Genomic DNA, 22,988 nt, shown 5'->3' with positions numbered 1-22,988 from the left:
TTACATGGGATTCCAGTGAGTATTGTCAGTGATAGAGATCCGCGATTTACTTCACGTTTTTGGGGTAGTTTTCAGCAGGCGTTGGGTACCACTCTGAGTTTGAGCACGGCGTATCATCCGGAGACTGACGGGCAGTCAGAACGCACTATTCGTACGCTGGAGGATATGCTACGTTCTTCTGTCATGGACTTTGGCTTATCTTGGCAGGATCAGTTACCTTTGATTGAATTTGCCTACAATAACAGTTATCATCGTAGTATTGATATGGCACCTTTCGAGGCATTGTATGGTCGACGGTGTCGTACTCCGTTATTCTGGGATGAAGTCGGGGAACGGCAAGTCGAGGGTCCTGAATTGGTGCAGCAGATTGTAGACAAGGTAGATTTGATCAAGCATAGGATCAAAGTTGCTCAAGATAGACAAGCCAGTTATGCGAATATTCGCCGCAGGCCACTTCAGTTTGAGCCTGGTGAATATGTTTTTCTGCGAGTATCACCTTTCAGGAAGGTGATGAGATTCGGTGTGAAAGGCAAGTTGTCTCCTCGTTACATTGGGCCTTTCCAGATACTGGAGAAGATCGGAGATGTTGCTTATCGTTTGGCTTTACCGCCATCTCTTTCCAGTATACACAATGTTTTTCATGTGTCGTTGCTTCGACAGTACATAGCTGATGAATCTCATGTGATTCAATCTACTGATATTCAGCTAGAGCCAGATCTGTCTTTTGTTGAACGACCAATCTGTATCCTAGACAAGAAGGAGAAAGTTCTTCGGAACAAGACTATACCACTTGTGATGGTACAGTGGCAGCGCTGAGGCGTTGAAGAAGCAACTTGGGAAACTGAGAGTCGTATGCGAGCAGAATATCCTGAGTTGTTTGCTTTGTATTTTTGATTACCATCTAAGATGTAATTACCGTTGTTGTAATAAGACATGGTTTGTTGTTTCATATTGTTATCTTGATTTATCTTTAGATGTTATTTCGCGGACGAAATATCTAAAGGTGGGGAGAATGTAGTAACCCGGAACCCATTTTAAGATAATAATATGTTAAACATGATTAAGGGTTGGTAATTGATCTATTTCGGAGTGTTATTGGACTTCGGAAGAGGAATTTGGGCTTTTGACTTTGGGCCAGATCGGAAGCTCCGATCCCAGTTCGGAAGCTCCGATCCTGACCACTTCGGAAGCAGATCGGATGCACGGAGATCGGACGTTCCGATCAGGAACGGAGGTTCCGATCTCCGCCAGCCAGCAATGCTCAATGACTCAACTGTGAGTTTTGACAAGTGTTGATCGGGGGTTCGATCGGAAGTTCCGATCCCGGAACGGTGGTTCCGATCCCGACGTGTCGGACATGCACAGAATGAGCTGGAATCGGAAGCTCCGATCCCGAGATCGGTGGTTCCGATCGTTGCCGAGATTTTGGCTATAAATATGGCTCATTTGCTTTAGTTTTGAAATACAAATTCCCGCGTTTCCTTCTTCAGTTATATAGTGTGAGATATACACTTGAGGGCCCTATCGATTATAATAGAGGTTCTGGAATAACCAAGGTGTGGTTATAGTCATCCGGGACTAGCGACTCCAAAGGGCTAACTACGGACGAAGGTATGGTCCGGGAATCTATTTAAGTTTTGAGAGTACTTATTAGCTTAGTTAAGGCTTATAGAATTTATGTAGTGATACGGTGAACTTTTGAATATAGGCTTGGAACCTAGGATCCTATTATACTTGAACTAGCCTAGAGGTACGTACACATTGACTGAGATTGCCAGCGAGTATACATGTTTATATGTTGCATTTATTTGGCATTATTATATGGCATGATGTATGATTTATCGCTTTCTATACTCATATGTCATGTGCATATACATGTTGAGCCTATTTCTTGTTATACCTGATTATAGAGCCGCTCAGCTCTATACTCGATAGTCTGTCACTGAGAGTACCGCGACGGCGGGGGCATTTATGTCTGTCTACTCTGGTGTACTAGACGAGTGTGGTTGCACCCAGAGGTTGATCCGTGCGGTGGCAGCACTCATATGGCGCCGGTTCTGAGCATGACTTTTCAGATGACCCTGTACCAGTCATCATGTTGCATGCATTATATACATATGTTTACTCATGTTTATGTACTGGGCGTAGCGCTCACGTCCTAGTTGTTATCTTGGACACCCTATTCCATGGGGCAGGTCGCAGGATGGACGGAACTGGTAGTTCAAGGCAGGACTAGGGAGCAGGAGCTTTGAAAGTTTTTATACAGCACGATTTATTAGCTGTATAATGTTTACTTTTAAGAATTTCGATATGGTTGTATCACTACAGATTTAAGCCTGGATTATATTACTAAGCTGATATGTAAATTATGGATTATGTTTCCGCACGTTTTTACTCTGTTAAGTATTTTGTTGTATTAAGTTTAATGCATGCTATTAGTTGCCAGTTAGTAGGTGATTCCATGCAGGGTCACTACACTTGGAGCCCTTAAGGCCAAGAGTGTTGAGTTATATCGGCGCGGTGATCGTGTCAAGTTGTAAGGCTATCCTTGGAGCCATCAAGGCCAATACATTCGAAGTGCTAGTGGATCCTTGGTTAATCGACTTAACCAAGAAGGGGAGACGTAGACGATTTATCGTCGAACTTCCATAAACATCTCTTATCCCTTTTACTGCTTTATTTACATTACACATTTATTTACCGCACTTATTATTTGATTGCTTAAGTCTTCCGCTTGCGTACTTGCATAATCGTTTTAAATTGCTAAAGTTGCCAATAGAACCTAAATCCCCCCCTATTAGGTTCTGACAGAGTAGATTAATCAAACACAACATGAATGCTTTACTCAATAATTAGAAATTTCTTGTTAGAAAAATCTATAAGATCTTCTAAGTGTTGAGTAACCAATAAAAAATTATTAATAATTTCAAATTAAATTAATTTAAGAATTCAAACAATCAATTCAATTTTATCTTCACCCAAAATAAATAAATAAATAAATAAATATAACAATATAATAATGCAAATTAATTTAAAAATTCAAACAATCAATTCAATTTTCCCCTCACCAAAAAAAAATAAAATAAATCAATACAATATAATAATGCATAAACTTTTTAGAATAAACACTTTGATCAAATTAATGGATGAATAAAAATGTCTCCAACTACTTATAACTACCATCTTTCAATTTTATTTTTTAATTTAAAAATATAAAAAAATGTTCATTATTTTTAAACGTAATATAAACTATTTACAAATGTGAATTGTCGCATGCGTTGATTAGTAGGAAAAAGAAAATTATTTATTTTTAAAAGATGCAAACACTATTATTTTTTTTCTAAAATACAGGTAAATGTAAAATGAAAATTAATAATTTATATATATTTATTTACATAAATATGCATTTTGCGGGGAAAAAAAAAGTAATTAGGATTGAGGAAGCATAGGGGGCACCAAAATAATTGATGTAAATTTCCGCCGGCCGTGTACTTTGGCGCTGCCCCCTCGTCTTGCCTGGCTCACCATTCTGCGCCAAACCCTTTCGATCCTCCTCCTCCTTTTACAGGTACAGAAATCTATGTCTTTCGCAGCTAAAGCTGTACTCAAGCCCTTGTCAATGGCTACAAACGGCTGTTTAATTTCAGGCCCATCACTTTTCACCTCGGAAAAAGCTTCGGATTCACGTTTTTCTCTTACACCCACATTGAAACCCATAAAACTTCGACTATCTTGCTCGTCTTTCTCGTCTATTTCAAACCCTTTAGTCTCTTTCAAAAGCAGAGAACCTGTTTTGAAAGTTTATGTGATTACTGCTCAGCAAGAAGGGAGCAACCAGGCGTTTCTCGAAGAAGAGGGACAAGGATTTAAGGCAGATTTTGACTGGGAAACACCTGCGAATGAAGAGAGTCATGAGTCCCTCGAGTTATCCGAGGAGGCTAAAGTGTACGTGGGGAATTTTCCTTATGATGTGGATGGTGAAAAATTGGCTCAGCTTTTTGGGCAGGCTGGTATTGTTGAGATTGCTGAGGTAATTGGATGATTTTTTAGTATTCAATTTTGGATCTTTGCATGATTTTGGGTGAAATGACTGATTGTATTTTATGGGATTTGGGTTCTAAATTTGTATGTAATTTTGTTTGAAAAATTGAATGGATATTCTTAAGGGTTATTGAATTATGGACTTGCAGGTTATATACAATAGGGAGACTGACCAGAGTAGAGGGTTTGGGTTTGTTACAATGAGCACTGTGGAAGAAGCTGAGAAGGCTGTGGAAATGTTCCATCGTTATGTAAGTTTTCTGAGTGTCCCTTTATATTGAGTTGGTTAACTATAATAGGTGGTTTGATTTCTTTAATAATGAGGGTAATTAGCTTTTTCAAGATCTTGTTCACCATTTTAGGGTTCATAGGTTTCTTTGTCTGCACTTTCGAGCTGCAAAATGTGGCGTGCTTGGAATAATTTTCCATAGAAACTGCTTAAGAAGAATTAGCTCCTGCCCTATATTAATCAAATAGTGGTCTGCATCCATAGCATTTCAATCTTTATATCCTTCTTGCTAGTAGTAATCTACTAGTGTTTTAGAGTGTAGTATCGAAAATGGCAGACAGAGATGGTGGTGATTGGTTATACAGTATTTGGTTGATGAATTGGGACAAAAATTCCCATTTGAATCATTTCCCATCGAACGGTGATAAGCAACCACCCACACACAATTGGAGCTTCAGACTGTCATTCTACGCGGAGGGCTTTCTCTTGAATGCTTCAAATCATTGGAGAACATTTCACCTAACTACATGCGTATCCATTAAGATTTCATAAAATTTTAAATTTTAATGCTCGTAATCTGTTAACATTTGAAGTATCTTCTTATTTAAATCGTTTTTCTCAAGATGTTCAGCAAGACGTAACAGGTGATGAGGATCTTGCGTCATGTTTATACTTGACATCTGTGTCTAGTTTCAGAATTTAGTGATGTTTATTTATATCGAAAGAGAAGAAACAGAAAGAATTGTGTATTATTGATGTATAAATAATGAAATATCAACATCTATATTGGCTGAGATACCGAATTCTAAATGGATATAAATCAAGCTAAAAGGTAGTGTAATTGGGAGAATCCTGGTACAAAATTGATGTTTTACCTCTAACTCAAACTAAAACTTAGTGTACTTGGGAGAATCTGATACAAAATTGATGTTTTACCTCTTTACAATTTTTGGGAGCTATTTGAATTAATTTTCCCTACAATCTAATCTACTGTATCATTCAATGTGCCCATTGACGTGGACGGCCACTGCCTTTTAGTGGTGTCACTTGGTAATGATGGCCAGCAATATGTCAACTTTTCAACGCAATAAAACTAATATAATCAATATTTGTAGTGGCAAATGCTGCATTATTTGAGGAGTGAAGACGTCATTTTTAACGTACATAACTTTCGTGTTTTAGGAAACTGTTATAACTAGTTACCGTTGAACAACAATAACGTAAACATTAATTAGTGTATAAGCAAATGTGAAAGACAATTAAATTGTTTTTGTTTTCAAAATACACAATTTTCTTTCAAAGTCACACATCTTGGCCAAGGTTTGCACCTTTACGTGCCACTAACAGCATCCGCTGCTCCTTGAACTTTTGGGGCACCGCATATAAAACTTTAAATTTTTTTGGGGACGGCTGTCACCAAAAAGCCCCCCCGGTTGGATCCGCCCCTATGTTGAACCCTATGCCTTTCTTCATTAAAGCAACAGAAACATTTGAAGCTCAAACTTATGGTACAGCGGTCTCTCTATGTCACTACTCTTTTTTAAGTTGCGATTATTCTTAACATTTTTTGTTGGTGATCTTTCCCTTCTCTCAACAGGAGTTTAACGGCAGATTCTTAAGTGTTAGCAAAGCTACTCCAATAGGATCACGCCCTGAACGCAGCCCTCGAAGATCTGAACGCATTTACAAAATATACGCGGGTAACTTGCCTTGGAGCGTGGATGACTCACGTCTCCAACAGGTTTTCCTCGAGCACGGCAAAGTTATAAATGCCCGAGTAGTGTGTGACAGGGAGACCGGAAGATCCCGTGGTTTTGGCTTTGTAACTATGTCGAGTGAATCTGAAATGAATGATGCCATTGCCAACCTTGATGGACAGGTAACCCCTTCTCTAACTTTTTTCATCAGTTCTACTCGAAATCCACACTCCGGAAAAATCACCAGACTCTTTTCCGCTCGCTCATTGTTTGATTGCAAACAGCTGTAAGCTTGTTAATGTCACCGTTGATGCTGTGTTACTGCAGAGTTTAGATGGGAGGGTAATTAAAGTGAATGTAGCTGAAGAAAAACCAAGGCCTAGCAGCAGTTTTTGACTTGATCAAGACGTGCGCAAGTCGCATGTTTCATGACTATTTTTGGTAAGAAATCTCGCGGGGCCGTGAACGAGTTGATTTTGTAATGATAGTTCAATTGGATTTTCCTTTATTTTCAACAAAATTATTGGTTACGTGTGAATTCATAAGCTTATGGTACGAGTGTTTTTCTTCGGATTAATGTTTTTGGAGTTGAGCATGTGAGACGGTTTCATGGAACTTTATCTGTGAGACGGATCAATTTTGCTCATATTTATAATAAAAAGTAATATTCTTAGCATCAAAAGCAGTACATTATTATGAGGGACTCATTTAGAAGATTTGCACTTGCAGTACAAAATTTAGACGTCACAGGAGATCGTTTCACAGGAAATTTTGTGTTTGAAGTTTACGAGGTATTTACTTCCTACATGTTGATTTGCTTGTATACATTATACATACACTCACTATGGATATTCCCATCTGCTCTATGAAATCCAATTCTATAGCCAGTTGTCAAGTGGTCATAAGGATTATTTTTCATGATATATACGGATTGAACCGATATTTCTTATAGATATGAGATCGTCTCTTAACAAATATACTTGCCAATGTATCAAACCGGCTTCCGGGGACAAATTTGTTTTTTTTTTTTTTAAATTTATTTTAGCCTTTCCCTACACGTTAATTTTAAGAGCTTATATATACGCATCAGAAAACTAAGAAATGTGGGGTTTATTGTTGGATTTCATTGATCCCACGACATTTCATATACTCCAACATTATTTACCTACTGGGTGTAGCATAGAATTTACGTTAAAGAGATACATGGAGAAACATTAATTGCTATCTAGTTATCAATCAATATTTTCATGTGTGGTTTATATATTTTGCTGTCATCCAAAATTATTAAGATTAGAATAATGTTAAAGATAAAACAAATATTGTGTATTACAATAATTATATCGTGAAATTTTGTTATATAATCACGAAATTGTGTATTTAATATATCATGACATTTTGATAAATGAAATTTTTGTATTAAATTTTTTGTTTTATATAAATTAATATACAAATTTCGTATTGCACCTGCCGCAATACTCGTAAGATTATTATCCATGGGGCGTGGCGTAGCTTTTCCCTTGAATATACCTTGAGAAACATTAAGGGCCCGTTTGGTAGGCTTGATAACTCCAGGATTGATTTGCAAACCCATGTTTGTCTCAATTTTCGAGCTTAGATAAACATATGGATTGATAGAAATATACTGTAGTAGTTGGACAATGAATCTAACACTTTTGTCATGGATTAATTTTGTCCATATGGATTATACACCATCATTTACCATACTACACCTTCAATATAATAATAAATAATAAAATCACAACTTATTCATGAAGGAATGGATGAGAGAATTGAGGGAAGTAAGGATATTTTGGTCATGACATAAAATATATATTAATCAATCCCACTAATATATCACACACCAAACATAATATTAACTATCAAATACAAATATAATCTTCTTTTATCAATCACTTATCAATCAATTTATTAATCATTTAGTTATCTCATCATCCTACCAAATGGAGCCTAATTGTTATCTAATTATCAATCAAAATAATCCTGTATAATATATATCCAGGGACAGAAAAGGAAATTCAAAGGTCAATCGGCGACTAGAAAATTTGGAGCTTGGACCCGCCGATGCACATCGGCACATGTGTTTCTTTCCACACGGCAATGCAAATGCAAGACTTGGGAGATTTCCAAGTCAACTCTTGTGTGCCATTAAATAAACACCACACATCTATCTAATGCAAGCTAAAGTCCTCCATCTCCACCACTCCGCTCGCTCTTCCCCGCCGGCTGCTCAGTAAAGTCTAGCTTGGCTAACTTAATGAAAATGGCTTTAGCTCGTATCCGTTTCAGTTTCTTGATCCTATATTTCTTCATGAGTATTCTTCTTGTTCATTCAAGATTGAATCTTCACCCTCCTGATCATGCTGCTCTCTTGCTTCTCCGCAGAGATTTCGGCATCCGCACTCCTGCGGAGAGGAATCCGTGTGATTCCGCCGGAGTATTCTGCGAGAGAAGAATCTCCAACGATTCATATGTGCTCAGAATCACTCGTCTTGTCTTTGAATCCCAAGAGCTGAAAGGAAAAATATCTCCTGCAATAGGGCAGCTCTCTGAGCTGAAAGAGCTTTCCTTAAAAGACAACCACTTTTTTGACCAAATCCCATCTCAAATTGCTGAATGCCAAAAACTTGAAGTCCTAAATATCGCGAAAAATCGGTTGTCAGGCGAAATCCCGCCTGGTTTATCATCATTGGTCCGCCTCCGGGTCCTGGACTTGTCATCAAACAAGTTCACTGGCAATCTGAAATTCTTGAAGCACTTTCCTAACATGGAAAAGCTCAATCTTGCTGATAACTTGTTTGCTGGGAAAATACCTGTTTCTTTGAAATCCTTTCGGAATCTCCGATTCATTAACATCTCTGGGAACAGTTTACTCGAGGGTTCATTGCCATTGATGAATCAAGTGGAGGATTTCTCCACAGAATTTGCGGAAGAGAGAATCTCTCTCCCGAAGCGTTACACGTTTGCAGAAAAATCTAATCAGACGAGCCCAGCCATGGGACCTTCGTCGAGTCAAGAATCTGCCCTATCTCCCACGGCAGCGGTGGCACCTCATAAGTCCAAGAAAAACAGAAGGAAGATAGTGGGCTGGATTCTTGGATTCCTGGCTGGAGCTTTAGCAGGAAGTGCTTCTGGATTGGTGTTCTCTTTACTTTACAAGCTGATCATGTTCTTGATCAAAGGGCGTGGAAGGGACAAAACCTTGAAAATCTTCAGCCCCATGATCAAGAATCCTGAGGACCTAGCTTTCCTGCAAAAAGAAGATGGATTAGCCTCACTTGAAATCATAGGAAGAGGTGGATGTGGAGAAGTGTACAGAGCAGTTCTACCTGGAAGTGATGGGAAAGAAATCGCCATTAAAAAGATATCCCACGGCGCCAGAGACTTGGAGGAACTCACAGACGAAGACAGCAAGCTTTTGGACAAAAAGATGCGCCAAATCCGATCAGAAATTCAAACTGTCGGCCAAATCAGGCACAAGAATTTACTCCCCCTCTTAGCCTACATGCCACGGCCCAATTGCCATTTCCTCGTGTACGAGTACATGAAAAATGGAAGCGTACAAGACTACATCCAACAAGTGAATCAAGGAAAGAAACAATTAGATTGGCCGGCCAGATTCAAGATTGCATTAGGCATCGTTTCAGGCCTCGAGTACCTCCACATGAACCACACTTTCCGGATAATCCATCGGGATTTGAAGCCCGCCAATGTCCTCCTGGATGACGAAATGGAAGCCAGAATCGCAGATTTCGGCCTTGCAAAAGCAGTACCCGATTCCCACACTCATGTCACGACTTCAAACGTGGCTGGAACAGCTGGTTACATCGCCCCGGAGTATTACCAGACGTTCAAGTTCACGGACAAGTGCGATATCTACAGCTTCGGGGTCCTCCTCGGTGGGCTGGTGACTGGAAAGTTGCCATCTGATGAGTTTTTCCAGCACACGGAGGAGGTTGGTTTGGTGAAATGGATGAGAAATGTGATGACTTCTGAAGACCCAAAGAGGGCGATTGATTCAAATCTTCTGGGGAATGGGTACGAGGAGCAGATGCTGTTGGTTCTCAAAGTCGCATGCTTTTGCACACTTGATAATCCCAAAGAAAGGCCTAATAGTAAGGATGCTAGATGCATGCTATCTCAGATCAAGCATTGATTTTGCAAGAAGTTACAATTAATGTTAGATTGTTGTGCCGTTTATCGAGTCCATTGTAAAATATTTAAGCTATAATTTACAGAGCGACTAGCTTGGTTCCTCAAAACCCTAATGCTTGTAAAATATCAATGTGATTTTCAAGATCGTTCTTATGAAAGTTCACTTCATTTTCCCTACAAAGTGGTTCTTCATTAAGAAAATGTCCGAAGTTTTTCGTGTATAAAATATAACTTCATGTTAAATCTCTAAGGTAGAGAAGAAAGTTGACTTCTAATTTAAACCCCTGAAAGCACTGCCGCCCTAAAACTACTAGTGAAACTGTCACCACTTTCCCTCCAAATTCACATAAGCTGTGCGTTTTCATGCACACGTTACCCAAACCTCATGTTGTTGAGACAATTGAGCTCTCGTCTTGAAGAATGTGAATCGAAAAACGTAATTAAAACTTGAATTACTTTAATTAATAAAATCGAAAAATGTAGCGATCGGGGAAGTAAACCGAAAGCAGTATTGTGGATAATACAATCATTAGAATCTAATATCAAATCTTTCCACTAAAACAACTTGAAAAGAAAGTGTTGAGTCGAAGCCTACAATGTTATCTCATGGGGGATAATAGAGCTAACGCTGTCACTATGATTCCAAGATTAATTGTGCTGATGCCGTCACCTTATGATGCCATTAAAAGCTAACACTGTCTCAGGAATCACCATTTTGTAAGCTAAAAACTGCGGAAATTGAACTATGGAAACCTTGGCCAGGCCACTTCACCGGCTTTTGAATTTCAGTGCTGACCTGACAATTAATTTTGAGCATCAGGCACAGATGGGAGGCTGACAGAGTCTTATTCGTCGATTCAGCATTCAGAAGGTATAAATACATATACTGATGCTTTCAGAAACCACATATCAATCTGTGTGTAGTTTGAGCTCCCAATAAATTTCAAGAATTTACATTAAGGAATGGAGCTTTTGATCCATTGTACGTGTTGCTCATTTGGAGAATTCATTAACATAATTATTGACTATAAAGTACCTTAAAAATGATGCTTTCAGAAACCAGATATCAATCTCTCGTAGTTTGAGCTCCCAATAAAATTCAAGAATTTACATCAAGGAAAGGAACTTTTGATCTATTGGACGTGCGATCATTTAGAGAATTCATTGACATAATTATTGACTTATAAAGTACCTTAAAAATCTAGAAGTAGTTGTGGAAGTATCCTCTCTAAATGTGTTGCTTCTATTTTAGGAGAACCCTCAATTTCAGCAATGGCAGCAGCACGTTGAATAGCTTCTATCACCGAGCAGAGAAACGAACAATCAAAAGTGTTTAATTTAAAGAAAGCTGATACTATAGCAAAGGACAACTGATTTATGAATATAAACGTGCTGGTAGTTTCTAAGAAAACTATAGGAACATTGATTTTTTATGAAATGTCAAACCTGTAACAAAAATCCGGAGTAGTTCACAGCTGAGCTTCAATGCATGTGGATTTGCTGCATTTCATACCAATGCAGAAGCAAATTACTATTACTCCGTAGTTAGTAACGATGATATCAAAGTCTGTGCGAGACAGGGTTTAAGAAGACAAACCCCGACTGGTAGCAGTACCAAACAAGGAAATATGAAAAAAGAAAATTCAAGCAGTTAACCGAACATGTGTGTGGAACAGATGTATGTATTTGCTTGAAAATGCGAACTTTGTCGTTTCAAAAGGACACTAAGGCAACCTAAAAAGGCTTCCAACAGCCTATACTACTTACCTAAATATCAGTAAAAAATATCTTTGATTAACTACATGAATCAAATGAGAAATTCTCTGAAAAAACTATGGAAAAACGTCTAATTCAAGTCATCCTTTTCGCTTGACGTATTTGATTTTACGCTGAAATCTTAGTTACAGTCAAGTGTCAACACATGGGAAAGTAGCATTTATCTTGAGAGCATAGACATTCTATTCGAAGGTTGACTTCTCAATACCACCTACTTTAATAGTGGAGCAAATCAATACCTTCACTAACCACTGTTTCTAGTCATAATAGACAACAAAGTGCAACTTCCCACAACAACGGGATCTTGTTATGCCAAAGATTTAACCTTATTGTGACCAAAGTTTTTTTAAATGAATGAACCTTCATAACATACCATTTTCCCAGTTAAAAAACAGTGCTTAGCAAAAGGCATGTCATGTTAACCACGACGTTACCCCTGTTTTAACAGCAAAATAACCAAATGTTCCTTCAAATATAACATGGATTGAACTCTCAAAACCAAACCAACTTCGCTATACAAACACCATAACAAATTCATAGCACGTGTATAGCAATTTGCAGCATTACATAAGTAACATCAAATATTACTTCGCCGGGCATAATGACATGCCTATAATCCCCCAATATCCAAGTCAAAAAAATATGCTAATCCCCTACCATGTTATATCATCCACTATTCACTACAGATATCAAGACATCCAATTCGACAAAAAATTAACACTTTTGCCAACGAAATAAACACTCCTTCTGAGCACGAAAACTGGAAAAACAATCCAATGGTTATGGAAAGATTTCTTACCCCCATTAAACCCTTTTTTCTTAGACGTGCTTGCTCCTGCCTACAGACAATTAAGTAGAGAATCAAACAACCAATAAAATAGCATTTAAAATTAGTCATTCCTACAAACAAAATTTACATGGTTATTATATTCAACATTAGGCGTCTCACACGTCACACTCGTAAAATTTTGTATTTATGCCTATCTAACCAACATGAAACCGTAGAAAAACAAGAACAAAAGAAGAATATCAGGAACTGAAATCTAACTATAAACAATAAGGTCGTAAAACTAAAAAAATTGAAATATAGAAAGCGAACCTCAGAATCCACATTTTGCGAGTTCTCATTCTTATCCCGCTCTGTGCAGCCAAAAAAAATAAAATAAAAATAACAGAAATTAAATAACAAAAAGGGCTCTATCTAATGCAGAGTGTTTGAAAAAGGAAAAGGCAGAAAAAGAGCATTTGATCGAAAACTGTGATACCCGCGGCAGTTCTTCTCCAAACGAGTTCGAAAATTTCACGAATCAAATCCTGTTTCAATGGCATTCATAGAATCTCTTATCATTCGCATCCTTAACCACAATCACATGAGAAATTCAATTACTGGTCAGAATCAAAATCAAATTAAAAGATTAAAAAATGGGGAGTGATTTACAGGATCGAATGTATGTTCCTCCATGAATGATAGATGAAATTCCCGAAATTTGACGAAACAAATTGAATATGGAGAAAATCCAATTAGCAAAATGTATAAGCTTTATATAAGGTAAAGCAAAATAGTTGTAATAACGAGGCCCCTATAGCTCAGTGGTAGAGCGCCAGTCTTGTAAACTGGAGGTCTGTAGTTCGATCCTGCATGGGGGCAATCTTTTATATTTTTATTTTTATAAAATAAAATAAGGTTATCTATTATCTATTATTATTATTATTTTCTAAATTTAATTTTGTTTTTAAAATGGATCATGCTTCGTTGATTTGTGCAAAAATTAACTATAGATCCGAGAAAACTGTTAATAACAGTTTATTCTATACTTTGTTTCTATAGTTTGACAAAATTGCTTTGTGCATTATTTTTCTTTTATTCTAAAAATTTTGCTTCAACCCCAAAAACTCATATATACAACAATTATGTAGTTTAACAACCAAAATGGGCATACTTAATTTTTATTATTATTATTATATAAATAAATATAACATTAAAATTCTGATTTTTATTCCCAAATTTCAATATGTTTCATAGATTATCTCAATCTTTATCAGAGACGAACAAATTTTTTTATTTTTATTTTTGTTGTTTTTTCCTAAAAATTTGGAGTGCAAAAAAATTCTAATTTAGACCAAAATTTTGTTAAACCTTATGATAAAATGTGAAACATATTAAAATTTGAGTTAAAGTTAAGTTTTTTTTTAATATTATTTCAGAAAATTTTTAATATATGCTCTAGAAATTAATTCTATAGTTTTTGTAAAGTAAAAATATTATTTTGAACTTTCATGTTATATATATGTTTAATTTGTATTTATGATGACAAATATTTTTGAGAAAACAATAAATTTGACAAATCGTGTGGTTGGCCCATTATTTCTCAAGTATATATTAAAATTGATTTAAAAATGAACTTTTTAAGTTAAAAAAAAGCACAATAATACATGAGATAAATAAACACAGAGAAATATTGAAGAATGAAACAACACTTGATATGCTTGTGTGAATGAGAATTTGAGCAGGTTTGGTGTGGGTGGGGGGTGTTGCGAGATGACCAAGGTCGGCTTCTAATGGCTTTTTGGGAAGCAAATAAACCAGCTTATCTCAGTTGTTTTCGGTGAACTTCTAGCAATTCGTGAGGGTGTCAAGTTACTTTATCAGAAAGGTTTTTGCAATGTTCAATTGGCGTCAGATTCATTAGCGGCGTTCAAGCAGTAACGGCCTCTGGTGAAGATTTTGGCTACACTGGTGTTTGTGCCTCAGAGATCATCGATATGCTTCAGGAACCAATTATACTAGATCTTATTCATGAGCCTAGATCGGTTAATCATGTAGCGCATTCTATTGCCTCTTTTTCCCCTTCATCTTTTATATGAGTGAATAGTGATTTTTTTTTTTGGTTGGTTAAGCTTGTAACTAATAATGTTTCATAATAAAATAAGTTTTGCCCTAAAAAAAAAAAACACAGTCAATAAACTTACTCGCAGTGGAGTGCTTTTTTGGTCATAACATTCGAGGAAAAAAAACCAAACAACTTCATCTATATATAAACGTAGAGCTGAGCTTCACACGAACTTGAAGATCCTCATTTCCCAGTTTCCGTTGCTCCTCTTGTATTTGTTGTGCCGATGAATTCGCCTCTTCTCCGCAATCATACAACTCTATCAGCTTCAGCGTCGGAATCTCTCCAATACCATATGGGATTTCCTCCAACTCCTCGCAGTACCGAATGATCAAACTCTCCAGTCTTGGAAAGTGAGAGCTCTCTGTTTCCCAATGCCACACATCTACACTCTCTAAAAGCAGATATTTCAACTTCAAAAAACCCCCCTCTGCCGTATTCCACTCTTCCCCGTAGGCGGCTCCTCTCAGTTTCAGAACTTCAAGATTCGGCAAAGAACCGATTATGTTCATCTCCTCCCATGGAAGCTTCAACCAATTTAAAGTTAATTTCTTGATCGAATCCGGGAAGGCCTGGTCCCCAAGTAATATCTTGCCGAAACCTCGGCAATTTAATGATTCAAGTTTTTGGAGATGGACCAGATTGTTCAGCTTGTAGTCATTGTGGCGTGGGACGCTGATCTTCAGTTTCTTCAGGTTTGGAATTCTTTTGAGGAAATTCTCGTAGTCACAACTGAAGTTTGTTATAGTTGAAAGTGTTTGCAGGTTGGGTAAATCATTTGACCACGTGGGTGGATGGAGGGGAAAACAGGCTCCTTGTTTGATCTCAATATGCCTGAGATGTGGCATTTCCCATATTTGAGATGGAAGAGATATAGGCTGAGCTATCTTAGATGATGATGATGGAAGAGATATAGGCCTCTTATATGATGATGACACCAATAAAGTTTGAAGATTCCGTAAACGATACATTGAGAAAAGAACGTGAATGTTGGGGTCAAAAACAGATGGTTGAATTCTGAAAGCAAGATACCGAGAATTAACTACTTCCATGATCGTTTCATGTGAGTAGTCATTTAAATGGTCAACTATCCTCAACAATCTGAAGCAGATGATTAGATCCTTGGTGCTCTCTGAAAACAAAGAACGAGTGAGTGATGCTGATTTTGCTTTTTTATAGATTTGACACCACTTGAGCTCAGGAATCACAAGGCGTCTAGCATCTTTTATGCAGGATGAGGAGTAGACCAAATGATCAGGGGGTGAAGGGTGACGATCACCACCCTTCAAACCAAAGAAGTTTGAAATTCTGCTGCTAAATTTTTGAAAAGAGTTGCTTCTCCGGATGTATGGAGGGGGCATCAACCTAAAAAAGTTCTCTTTGTGAGCTTCCTTAATACACAAGTCCCTCAAGAGATCATGAATGCCGCAACTTTTCATTTTACCATTGGATTTTCGAGTTTCAACCAAGATAAGGTTTCTGTCAACCAGATCCTTCAAGTATTCTTCCGCAACCTCTTCTAAGCTTTTACCCACAATGGGCTTTAGGAAACCCTCAGCAACCCACAATCTGATGAGTTTGGAGACATGGATTTCACCATCCCCAGGAAAAATTCCCATGTAAAGAAAACATGGTTTTAGATGAACAGGCAATTGTTTATAACTCAAGGACAATACATTCAAGCAATGCTCGTCATGTTCAGAATTTACGACAGAGCTCAGATTTTGTGCTACATATTCCCAATATTCTCTAGTACTCATGTCGGATTTCGAAAGGAGTCCGCCCATCACAACAATGGCAAGAGGAAGCCCTTCACACTTTCTCGCAATCTGTTGCCCGATTTCCTCGAATTCTACAGGATAACTTTCTTGATCACCAAATACAGTTTGACACAACAAACTCCAACTCTCGTACTCATCTAAGAAATCCATTGTGTAAGGGCTACACGAGCTCAACCTATGAGCCACATCCGACAGCCTAGTCGTCACCAAGATCCGGCTCCCGTTTCCGTTGTCCGGTAAAAGCATTTTACCTCATCCCAGACTTCAACGCCCCAAATATCATCCATGACAATCAAATACTTCCGACCCGATAAACCTTTGTGTAATTGTTCTCCTAATTGATCATCTCTCATTTCCTCAAAAGATTGAGTAGTGGTTTCTTGATTCTCTCTCTCGACTACTGATGCTCTAATCTCACATAGAAGCCTTAGAATAATTTCTCGAACACTATATTCTTGAGAAACAGTGATCCAAGCACTGATATGGAAATGTTGTACGATCAATGGATTCTCATAAACATTTCTACAGAGAGTAGTCTTGCCAATACCTCCCATCCCGACAATGGTTAAGATCTGGCGTTTGTGTTGGTGTCCAGTGAGTTCATCCATCACTCGAATTAAATGTTGTTTGAATCCAACCATGCCGCTAATCTTGCCACTGGGAGGAAGTCCAGATGAGCTGGTGCCGTGATATTTTCTTGTATCAACATCTTTAAGTACGTCTTCACTTTCTTCCATCCTCAAAACCATTTTCTTAATGGAATCAAAGTTTCGAATCAGTTTCTTTATGTTTGGGCAAAAGAGTTTCTTTTCCTCGGGGGGAATGGGTATAGAAGAACTCTTTGAAGGCCGTGGAAAGTAATTTCCAAGAATATCATCCACCAACTTGGTTTCTATTATATCCTCTGCTCGCTGGGCCAAGTTTTTCATTTGATTTTCCATATCTGGAGGTACTTCGATTCCTCGTTGGTCACAATCTTCAAGAAATTCTTGCAAGAAACCAACCTTTTCGCGAAGGGATTCGATTTGATGTTTATCGTAGAGTAATTGATTTTGAGAGTGGCAGAAAATTTGATCTAAAGTTTGAGCAAGAGAGACTAGAGATGCATAACCCATATACATAGCTATATTAGAAGAAAACAATAAGTAAACAGAGTAGAGAGAATAATTGAAGCTAGCAGAAGAAGGATTTCCACTTCATATATACATTTTGTGTTGTTTATGAACCATACAATCAATCATCAATCACCAATAATTCATCAAGCAACCACCAATACAACATTAACTTGCGTAGCCAACTCGGGCAATATTTGTAAATATTTTAAAAAAATGATATTTTGTTAAGGAATTAAAACCGCTAATTAATTTTTTAAGCATTTTTCAAACGCTACCTTCGTCCTAGCCCTTAGGCTAACAAGCATTACTGATTTTCATGTTTTCTTTTACCTTATCACAAGAATACAAAACACCAACTAATTGATAAAAGTTACAATTAAAATCACTGCATTTTTACATGGTTTTCCAGGTTCAGCGCTCATGCGGTTAATTCAGAAATACATAAAGCAAGGTGGCTCACGTATAATGCACAATTGTGGACAAGCTCGAAGATGGTAGATTTTTATATGATAGGCTGATAGATGGATAGGGTGTTGTCGGATGGATTCAGGTTGGGTTGACGTAAGTTTAAAAGTTTAATTATAAAAATCTCGCTTATGTATAATTTAAATTTAAAAGTTGAGTTGTAAAAAAATTAAAATATATTTACTACATGAAATAAACAATTATTTTTAAAAATTACAAAATAATTATCACAGATGAAAATCTATGATACAACATACAATAAATTTTTTCAAACATATGATATATAAAAATGTAGTTAATATTTTTTAAATTTTGTATTAAAAATAAGTAAAAAAAATAACAGATTTCGAGTCAACCAGCGTTGACCCTAAATCGACCCAACCGATTAATTTTTTCTGGTCAGATTTCGGGTCTCACACAATCTAATCCGAACCCAAAAATTTCAAACTCTAATCCGATATTTTTTTGTGGCCACTTAGTTCGAGTTTAATTTTGACAGCTTAAAAGTGGATATTAAATAATAATAATAATATTTTCTTGTATTTTTTTAAGAAAGCCAAACAATTGTGAGTTGAAAAAATAATAATTTTTAAAAGAATTATGGTATGGTTTCTTAATTAATAACTAGCAAACGTGACACATGCATTGCGTGTGTAACAAAATATTCACTTTCTTATTTTTATCTTTCTAATTATTATTATTTTTTTACTTTTGATCAACGTGTTATTGGAAAAAAAAAATCATACAAAAAATAAAAAGTAGAAACTAAATGAAAAATATGATAAAAATTCATTAATCAGGGGTAATTTGGAAACTCATTAAAAATAACAAAAATAGTTATTCTATGGAGTTTATCTATTATTATAGAGTAAAGATAACATGTAATTCTCTATGCAAAACTCAATGTACAATTTATTTTTTAAATATTTAATTCTACGGTGAAAAGGAAAATGTTCTACGAGATTAGTAGTGTTGAAAGTGAATTATACGCAAGTTATAAATTATTATAATTTAAATGCATAGGATGATAGGACCTCTTTTTCAAAATATACTTTTAAATAGTTTTAGTCAATAAGAACAGTTTGTAATTTTCCTATGTAAAGTCTTGCAAGTATGACCTCTAAATTTAAAAGAACAAAGAATCAAATATATAAGTTGTAATATAGGTTATGAGTTTATACGATATTTTAAATAAGTTTAATTAAACAACTTCTTATTCGAAAAAGAGCAATCAACATAGCCTAAAATTATCAAATTATATTATATTATCTATACAATCTAATCTATACTATAGAATAATGAAGCCCAGCCCAGTCCAGCCCCCACTGTTGGTCCGTCCCTGTCAATGAATAAATAAACATATAATATCACTACAAAAAACCGTCGATCAGAAACCGACAAGTATAACAAAAAAAAAGTTAAATAGGTCATATGACAACTTCAGTAGCTAATTAGATATTGAATCATGGTGACTGAAGTTTGAAATTGCCCATAAAAAGTATAATACTTGATTTTAATAAAGCTAAACATTCGAAATTTGATAACTTCGGTTTCAATCAAAAAAAATTGTTATTACGTGCAACAAACGTATATTTTTCTAGTTATATTATATATTATATATAAATATATAAATATATATATATATTATTTTATATCAAAACTCGTTCGGTGGACAGGGATCGGAAGGACGATCGGAAGCTATGAAGAGCGTTCAGAACTAGACTTGTCAAAACGGACCAAGCCCATCGGGCCAACCCGTCCCGCTATGAAAAAATGGCGGGTTGGGTTGGGGTTTTAGTGGCCCGTTTGGAGGTGGACCTAAACGGGCCAACCCAAACGAGCCACGGGTTGAGGCGGGCTGGCCCGAGGCGGGGCAGACCAGCCCGCCAGATTTTTTTTAAAAAAAAAATTTCAAATTTTTTTAAAAAATTATGGCATAAAATTACTCATTTTAAATATTAATTTTTTGAAAATTATAACTAGTATTTAATTTGTTTTAATATTTTACATTATTATTTTTTATAATTAAATATCTACAAAAAGTAATTTATACTATTTGGATATATGATTTTTTATACAAAATATAATAGTTAACATCAATTTGCATGTGTAAGTTTGATTAGTAGGTGATTCCAGAGCGGATCACTACATATTATTTGACAAAATTGCTTTGCTCATTTTTTTTTATCATAAAAACTTTGCTTCAACCCCAAAAACTCATATACAATAATTATGTAGTTTAACAACCAAAATTTTCATAATTAATTTATATTATATAAATAAATATAACATTAAAATTCTATATTTTATTCCCAAATTTCAATTGTTTCAAAGATTATCTCAATCTTTATCAGAGACGAACAATTTCTTATTTGCCTTTTTTTTTTTTCCTGTTTTTTTTTACGAGGTACCTAACAATTTGGAGTGCACAAAATTCTAATTTGGACCAAAATTTTGTTAAACCTTATGATAAAATGTGAACCATATTAAAATTTGAGTTAAATTTAAGATTTGTTTTTTTATACATAATGTTTAATTTATGCTCTAGAAATTAACTCTATAGTTTTTGTAAAGTAAAAATATTATTTTGAACTTTCATGTTATATATATGTTTTGTTTTTATGTTGAAAAATATTTTTGAGAAATTATGTTAACAATAAATTTGACAAATAGTGTGGTTGGTATCCATTATTTCTCAATTATATAATAAGATTGAAAAACACAATAAGACATGAGATAAACACAGAGAAATATTGAAGAATTAAACAACACTTGATTTGAAAAAAGAAATTGTTTTAAAAGAAATGATGAAACAAAAATAGATATCAGCTTAATGAAAATATTTTTTAATTTAATCTTGTAAATAAATTTTCTCTATTTTAGGATATGAATAAATTTATTTATAAAATTTTGAGTAATTAAAGACAATTAATAAACTTACTCCAAGTAACGTGCTTTTTTGGTCATATGTTACATGTACATGGAGGTTGACACATTAAATTACACATTGCACTAGTAATTTAACGTATAACACTATATGTACATGCATCATTTTTCACTAGACAACAACTTCATCTGTATATAAACGCAGTGCTGCGCTTCACACGAACTTGAAGATCCTCATTTCCCAGGCTCCGTTGCTCCTCTTGTATGTGTTGTGCCGATGAATTCGCCTCTTCACCACAATCATACAACTCTATCAGCTTCAGCGTCGGAATCTTTCCAATACTGCATAATAAATAATAAAATAAAAAAGAATAATATTTTCGTTAAGAATTTTGTTGAGCAAGAAAAATCGTTGAAAACAAAAATATTTTGAAACAAATTTGATATATTTTCATAATGTATAGAACGTGTAATCCTCGATATAATACTGTACGCATTATCCCATGTGGAATAAAAAGGCAGTGCTGCGCTTCACACGAACTTGAAGATCCTCATTTCCCAGGCTTCGTTGCTCTTCTTGTATTTGTTGTGCCGATGAATTCGCCTCTTCACCACAATCATACAACTCTATCAGCTTCAGCGTCGAAATTTCTCCAATACTGCATAATAAAAAATAAAATAAAAATAATAATATTTTCGTTAAGAATAGCGTCGAAATTTCTCCAATACTGCATAATAAAAAATAAAATAAAAATAATAATATTTTCGTTAAGAATTTTGTTGAGCAAGAAAAACTGTTGAAAACAAAAATATTTTGAAACAAATTTGATATATTTTCATAATGTATAGAACGTGTAATCCTCGATATAATACTGTACGCATTATCCCCTGTGGAATATAAAGGCAGTGTTGCGCTTCACACGAACTTGAAGATCCTCATTTCCCAGGCTCCGTTGCTCCTCTTGTATTTGTTGTGCCGATGAATTCGCCTCTTCACCACAATCATACAACTCTATCAGCTTCAGCGTCGGAATTTCTTCAATACTGCATAATAAAAAATAAAATAAAAATAATAATATTTTCGTTAAAAATTTTGTTGAGCAAGAAAAACTGTTGAAAACAAAAATATTTTGAAACAAATTTGATATATTTTCATAATGTATAGAACTTGTAATCCTCGATATAACACTGTACACATTATCCCCTATGGAATATAAAGGCAGTGCTGTACTTCACACGAACTTGAAGATCCTCATTTCCCAGGCTCCGTTCCTCTTGTATTTGTTATGCCGATGAATTCGCCTTTTCACCACAATCATACAACTCTATCAGCTTCAGCGTCGGAATCTCTTCGATACCAAATGGGATCTCCTCTAACTCCTCGCAGTACCGAATGATCAAACTCTCCAGTCTTGGAAAGTGAGAGCTCTCTGTTTCCTAATGGCACACATCTAAACTCTCTAAAAGAAAATATTTCAACTTCGGCAAATGACCTATTATGCTCATGTCCTCCCATGCGAGCTTCAACCAATTTAAAGTTAACTGCTTGATTGAATCTGGGAAGGCCTGGCTCCTAAGTGAAATCTTGCCGAAGCCTTGACAGCTCAATGATTCCAGTCTTTGGAGATGGACCAGATTGTTCAGCTGGTAATCTTTTTTCCATGGGACGCTGATCTTCAGTTTCTTCAGGTTTGGAATTCTTTTTAGGACATTCTCGTCTTCACATCTGAAGTTTTTTTTTTTTTTTTTTATAGTTGAGAGTGTTTGCAGGTTGGGTAAATCATTTGACCACATGGGTGGACTGAGATCGACCCAAATGGCTTCTTCTTTGATCTCAATATGCCTGAGATGCGGCATTTGTCATATTTCAGATGAAAGAAGGTATATAGGCTCGGCTATCTTGTATGATGACACGAATAAAGTTTGTAGATTCC

The 22,988-nt window shown here is 35.8% G+C and overlaps 3 protein-coding genes, 1 non-coding gene and 1 pseudogene across 8 annotated transcripts; 3 read left to right on the top strand and 2 right to left on the bottom strand.

Moving 5' to 3' along the window:
- The first annotated feature begins 3,451 nt into the window (after nucleotides 1-3,451).
- Nucleotides 3,452-6,544, top strand: LOC140881581 (28 kDa ribonucleoprotein, chloroplastic-like). The gene is made up of 4 exons (XM_073287003.1): nucleotides 3,452-4,030; nucleotides 4,191-4,292; nucleotides 5,868-6,149; nucleotides 6,295-6,544. The coding sequence occupies exons 1-4, from the start codon at nucleotides 3,581-3,583 to the stop codon at nucleotides 6,361-6,363; spliced, it is 903 nt and encodes a 300-aa protein (XP_073143104.1). The 5' UTR covers nucleotides 3,452-3,580; the 3' UTR covers nucleotides 6,364-6,544.
- Nucleotides 6,545-8,130: 1,586 nt separating this feature from the next.
- On the top strand, nucleotides 8,131-10,282 carry LOC140880816 (leucine-rich repeat receptor-like serine/threonine/tyrosine-protein kinase SOBIR1). Its single transcript, XM_073285613.1, has one exon. The coding sequence runs from the start codon at nucleotides 8,243-8,245 to the stop codon at nucleotides 10,139-10,141; it is 1,899 nt and encodes a 632-aa protein (XP_073141714.1). The 5' UTR covers nucleotides 8,131-8,242; the 3' UTR covers nucleotides 10,142-10,282.
- A 170-nt stretch (nucleotides 10,283-10,452) lies between these two features.
- Nucleotides 10,453-13,411, bottom strand: LOC140880817 (protein MHF2 homolog). 5 transcript variants are annotated; one of them, XM_073285614.1, is made up of 7 exons: nucleotides 13,355-13,411; nucleotides 13,182-13,230; nucleotides 13,016-13,056; nucleotides 12,716-12,755; nucleotides 11,587-11,640; nucleotides 11,333-11,437; nucleotides 10,453-10,936 (listed from the first exon to the last, which is right to left on the bottom strand). In XM_073285614.1, exons 1-6 carry the CDS (start codon nucleotides 13,376-13,378, stop codon nucleotides 11,334-11,336), a joined length of 312 nt encoding a protein of 103 aa, XP_073141715.1. In that variant the 5' UTR covers nucleotides 13,379-13,411; the 3' UTR covers nucleotides 10,453-10,936; nucleotide 11,333. The 5 variants fall into 5 exon arrangements, with proteins under 5 accessions (XP_073141715.1, XP_073141717.1, XP_073141718.1 ...); XM_073285616.1 differs by having other exon boundaries at nucleotides 10,453-10,931; XM_073285617.1 differs by having other exon boundaries at nucleotides 11,333-11,434.
- Nucleotides 13,412-13,492: 81 nt separating this feature from the next.
- Nucleotides 13,493-13,564, top strand: TRNAT-UGU (transfer RNA threonine (anticodon UGU)). Its single transcript has one exon. It is a non-coding gene; the product is annotated as a tRNA-Thr (tRNA).
- A 1,341-nt stretch (nucleotides 13,565-14,905) lies between these two features.
- LOC140880503 (putative late blight resistance protein homolog R1B-16) lies at nucleotides 14,906-17,714 on the bottom strand (annotated as a pseudogene).
- Nucleotides 17,715-22,988: the final 5,274 nt, after the last annotated feature.

This window comes from Henckelia pumila, chromosome 2, assembly GCF_033568475.1.
Source record: "Henckelia pumila isolate YLH828 chromosome 2, ASM3356847v2, whole genome shotgun sequence".
In the NCBI taxonomy this organism is placed as follows: domain Eukaryota; kingdom Viridiplantae; phylum Streptophyta; class Magnoliopsida; order Lamiales; family Gesneriaceae; genus Henckelia; species Henckelia pumila.
Note: the sequence above shows the minus strand (reverse complement) of the source record. Positions and strands in the feature narration are given on the sequence as shown.

Bases quoted from the DNA above. Each gene is read 5' to 3' on its own strand.
- LOC140881581 (XM_073287003.1), top strand. From the start codon at position 3,581: ATGTCTTTCGCAGCTAAAGCTGTACTCAAGCCCTTGTCAATGGCTACA. The intron at 4,031-4,190 runs GTAATTGGATGA...ATGGACTTGCAG, and splicing joins GTATTGTTGAGATTGCTGAG to GTTATATACAATAGGGAGAC. The intron at 6,150-6,294 runs GTAACCCCTTCT...GTGTTACTGCAG, and splicing joins TTGCCAACCTTGATGGACAG to AGTTTAGATGGGAGGGTAAT.
- LOC140880816 (XM_073285613.1), top strand. From the start codon at position 8,243: ATGAAAATGGCTTTAGCTCGTATCCGTTTCAGTTTCTTGATCCTATAT.
- LOC140880817 (XM_073285614.1), bottom strand. From the start codon at position 13,378: ATGGAGGAACATACATTCGATCCT. The intron at 13,231-13,354 runs GTAAATCACTCC...CCATTGAAACAG, and splicing joins AGGAACATACATTCGATCCT to GATTTGATTCGTGAAATTTT. The intron at 11,641-12,715 runs GTAAGAAATCTT...TATGAAATGCAG, and splicing joins GAAAAAAGGGTTTAATGGGG to CAAATCCACATGCATTGAAG.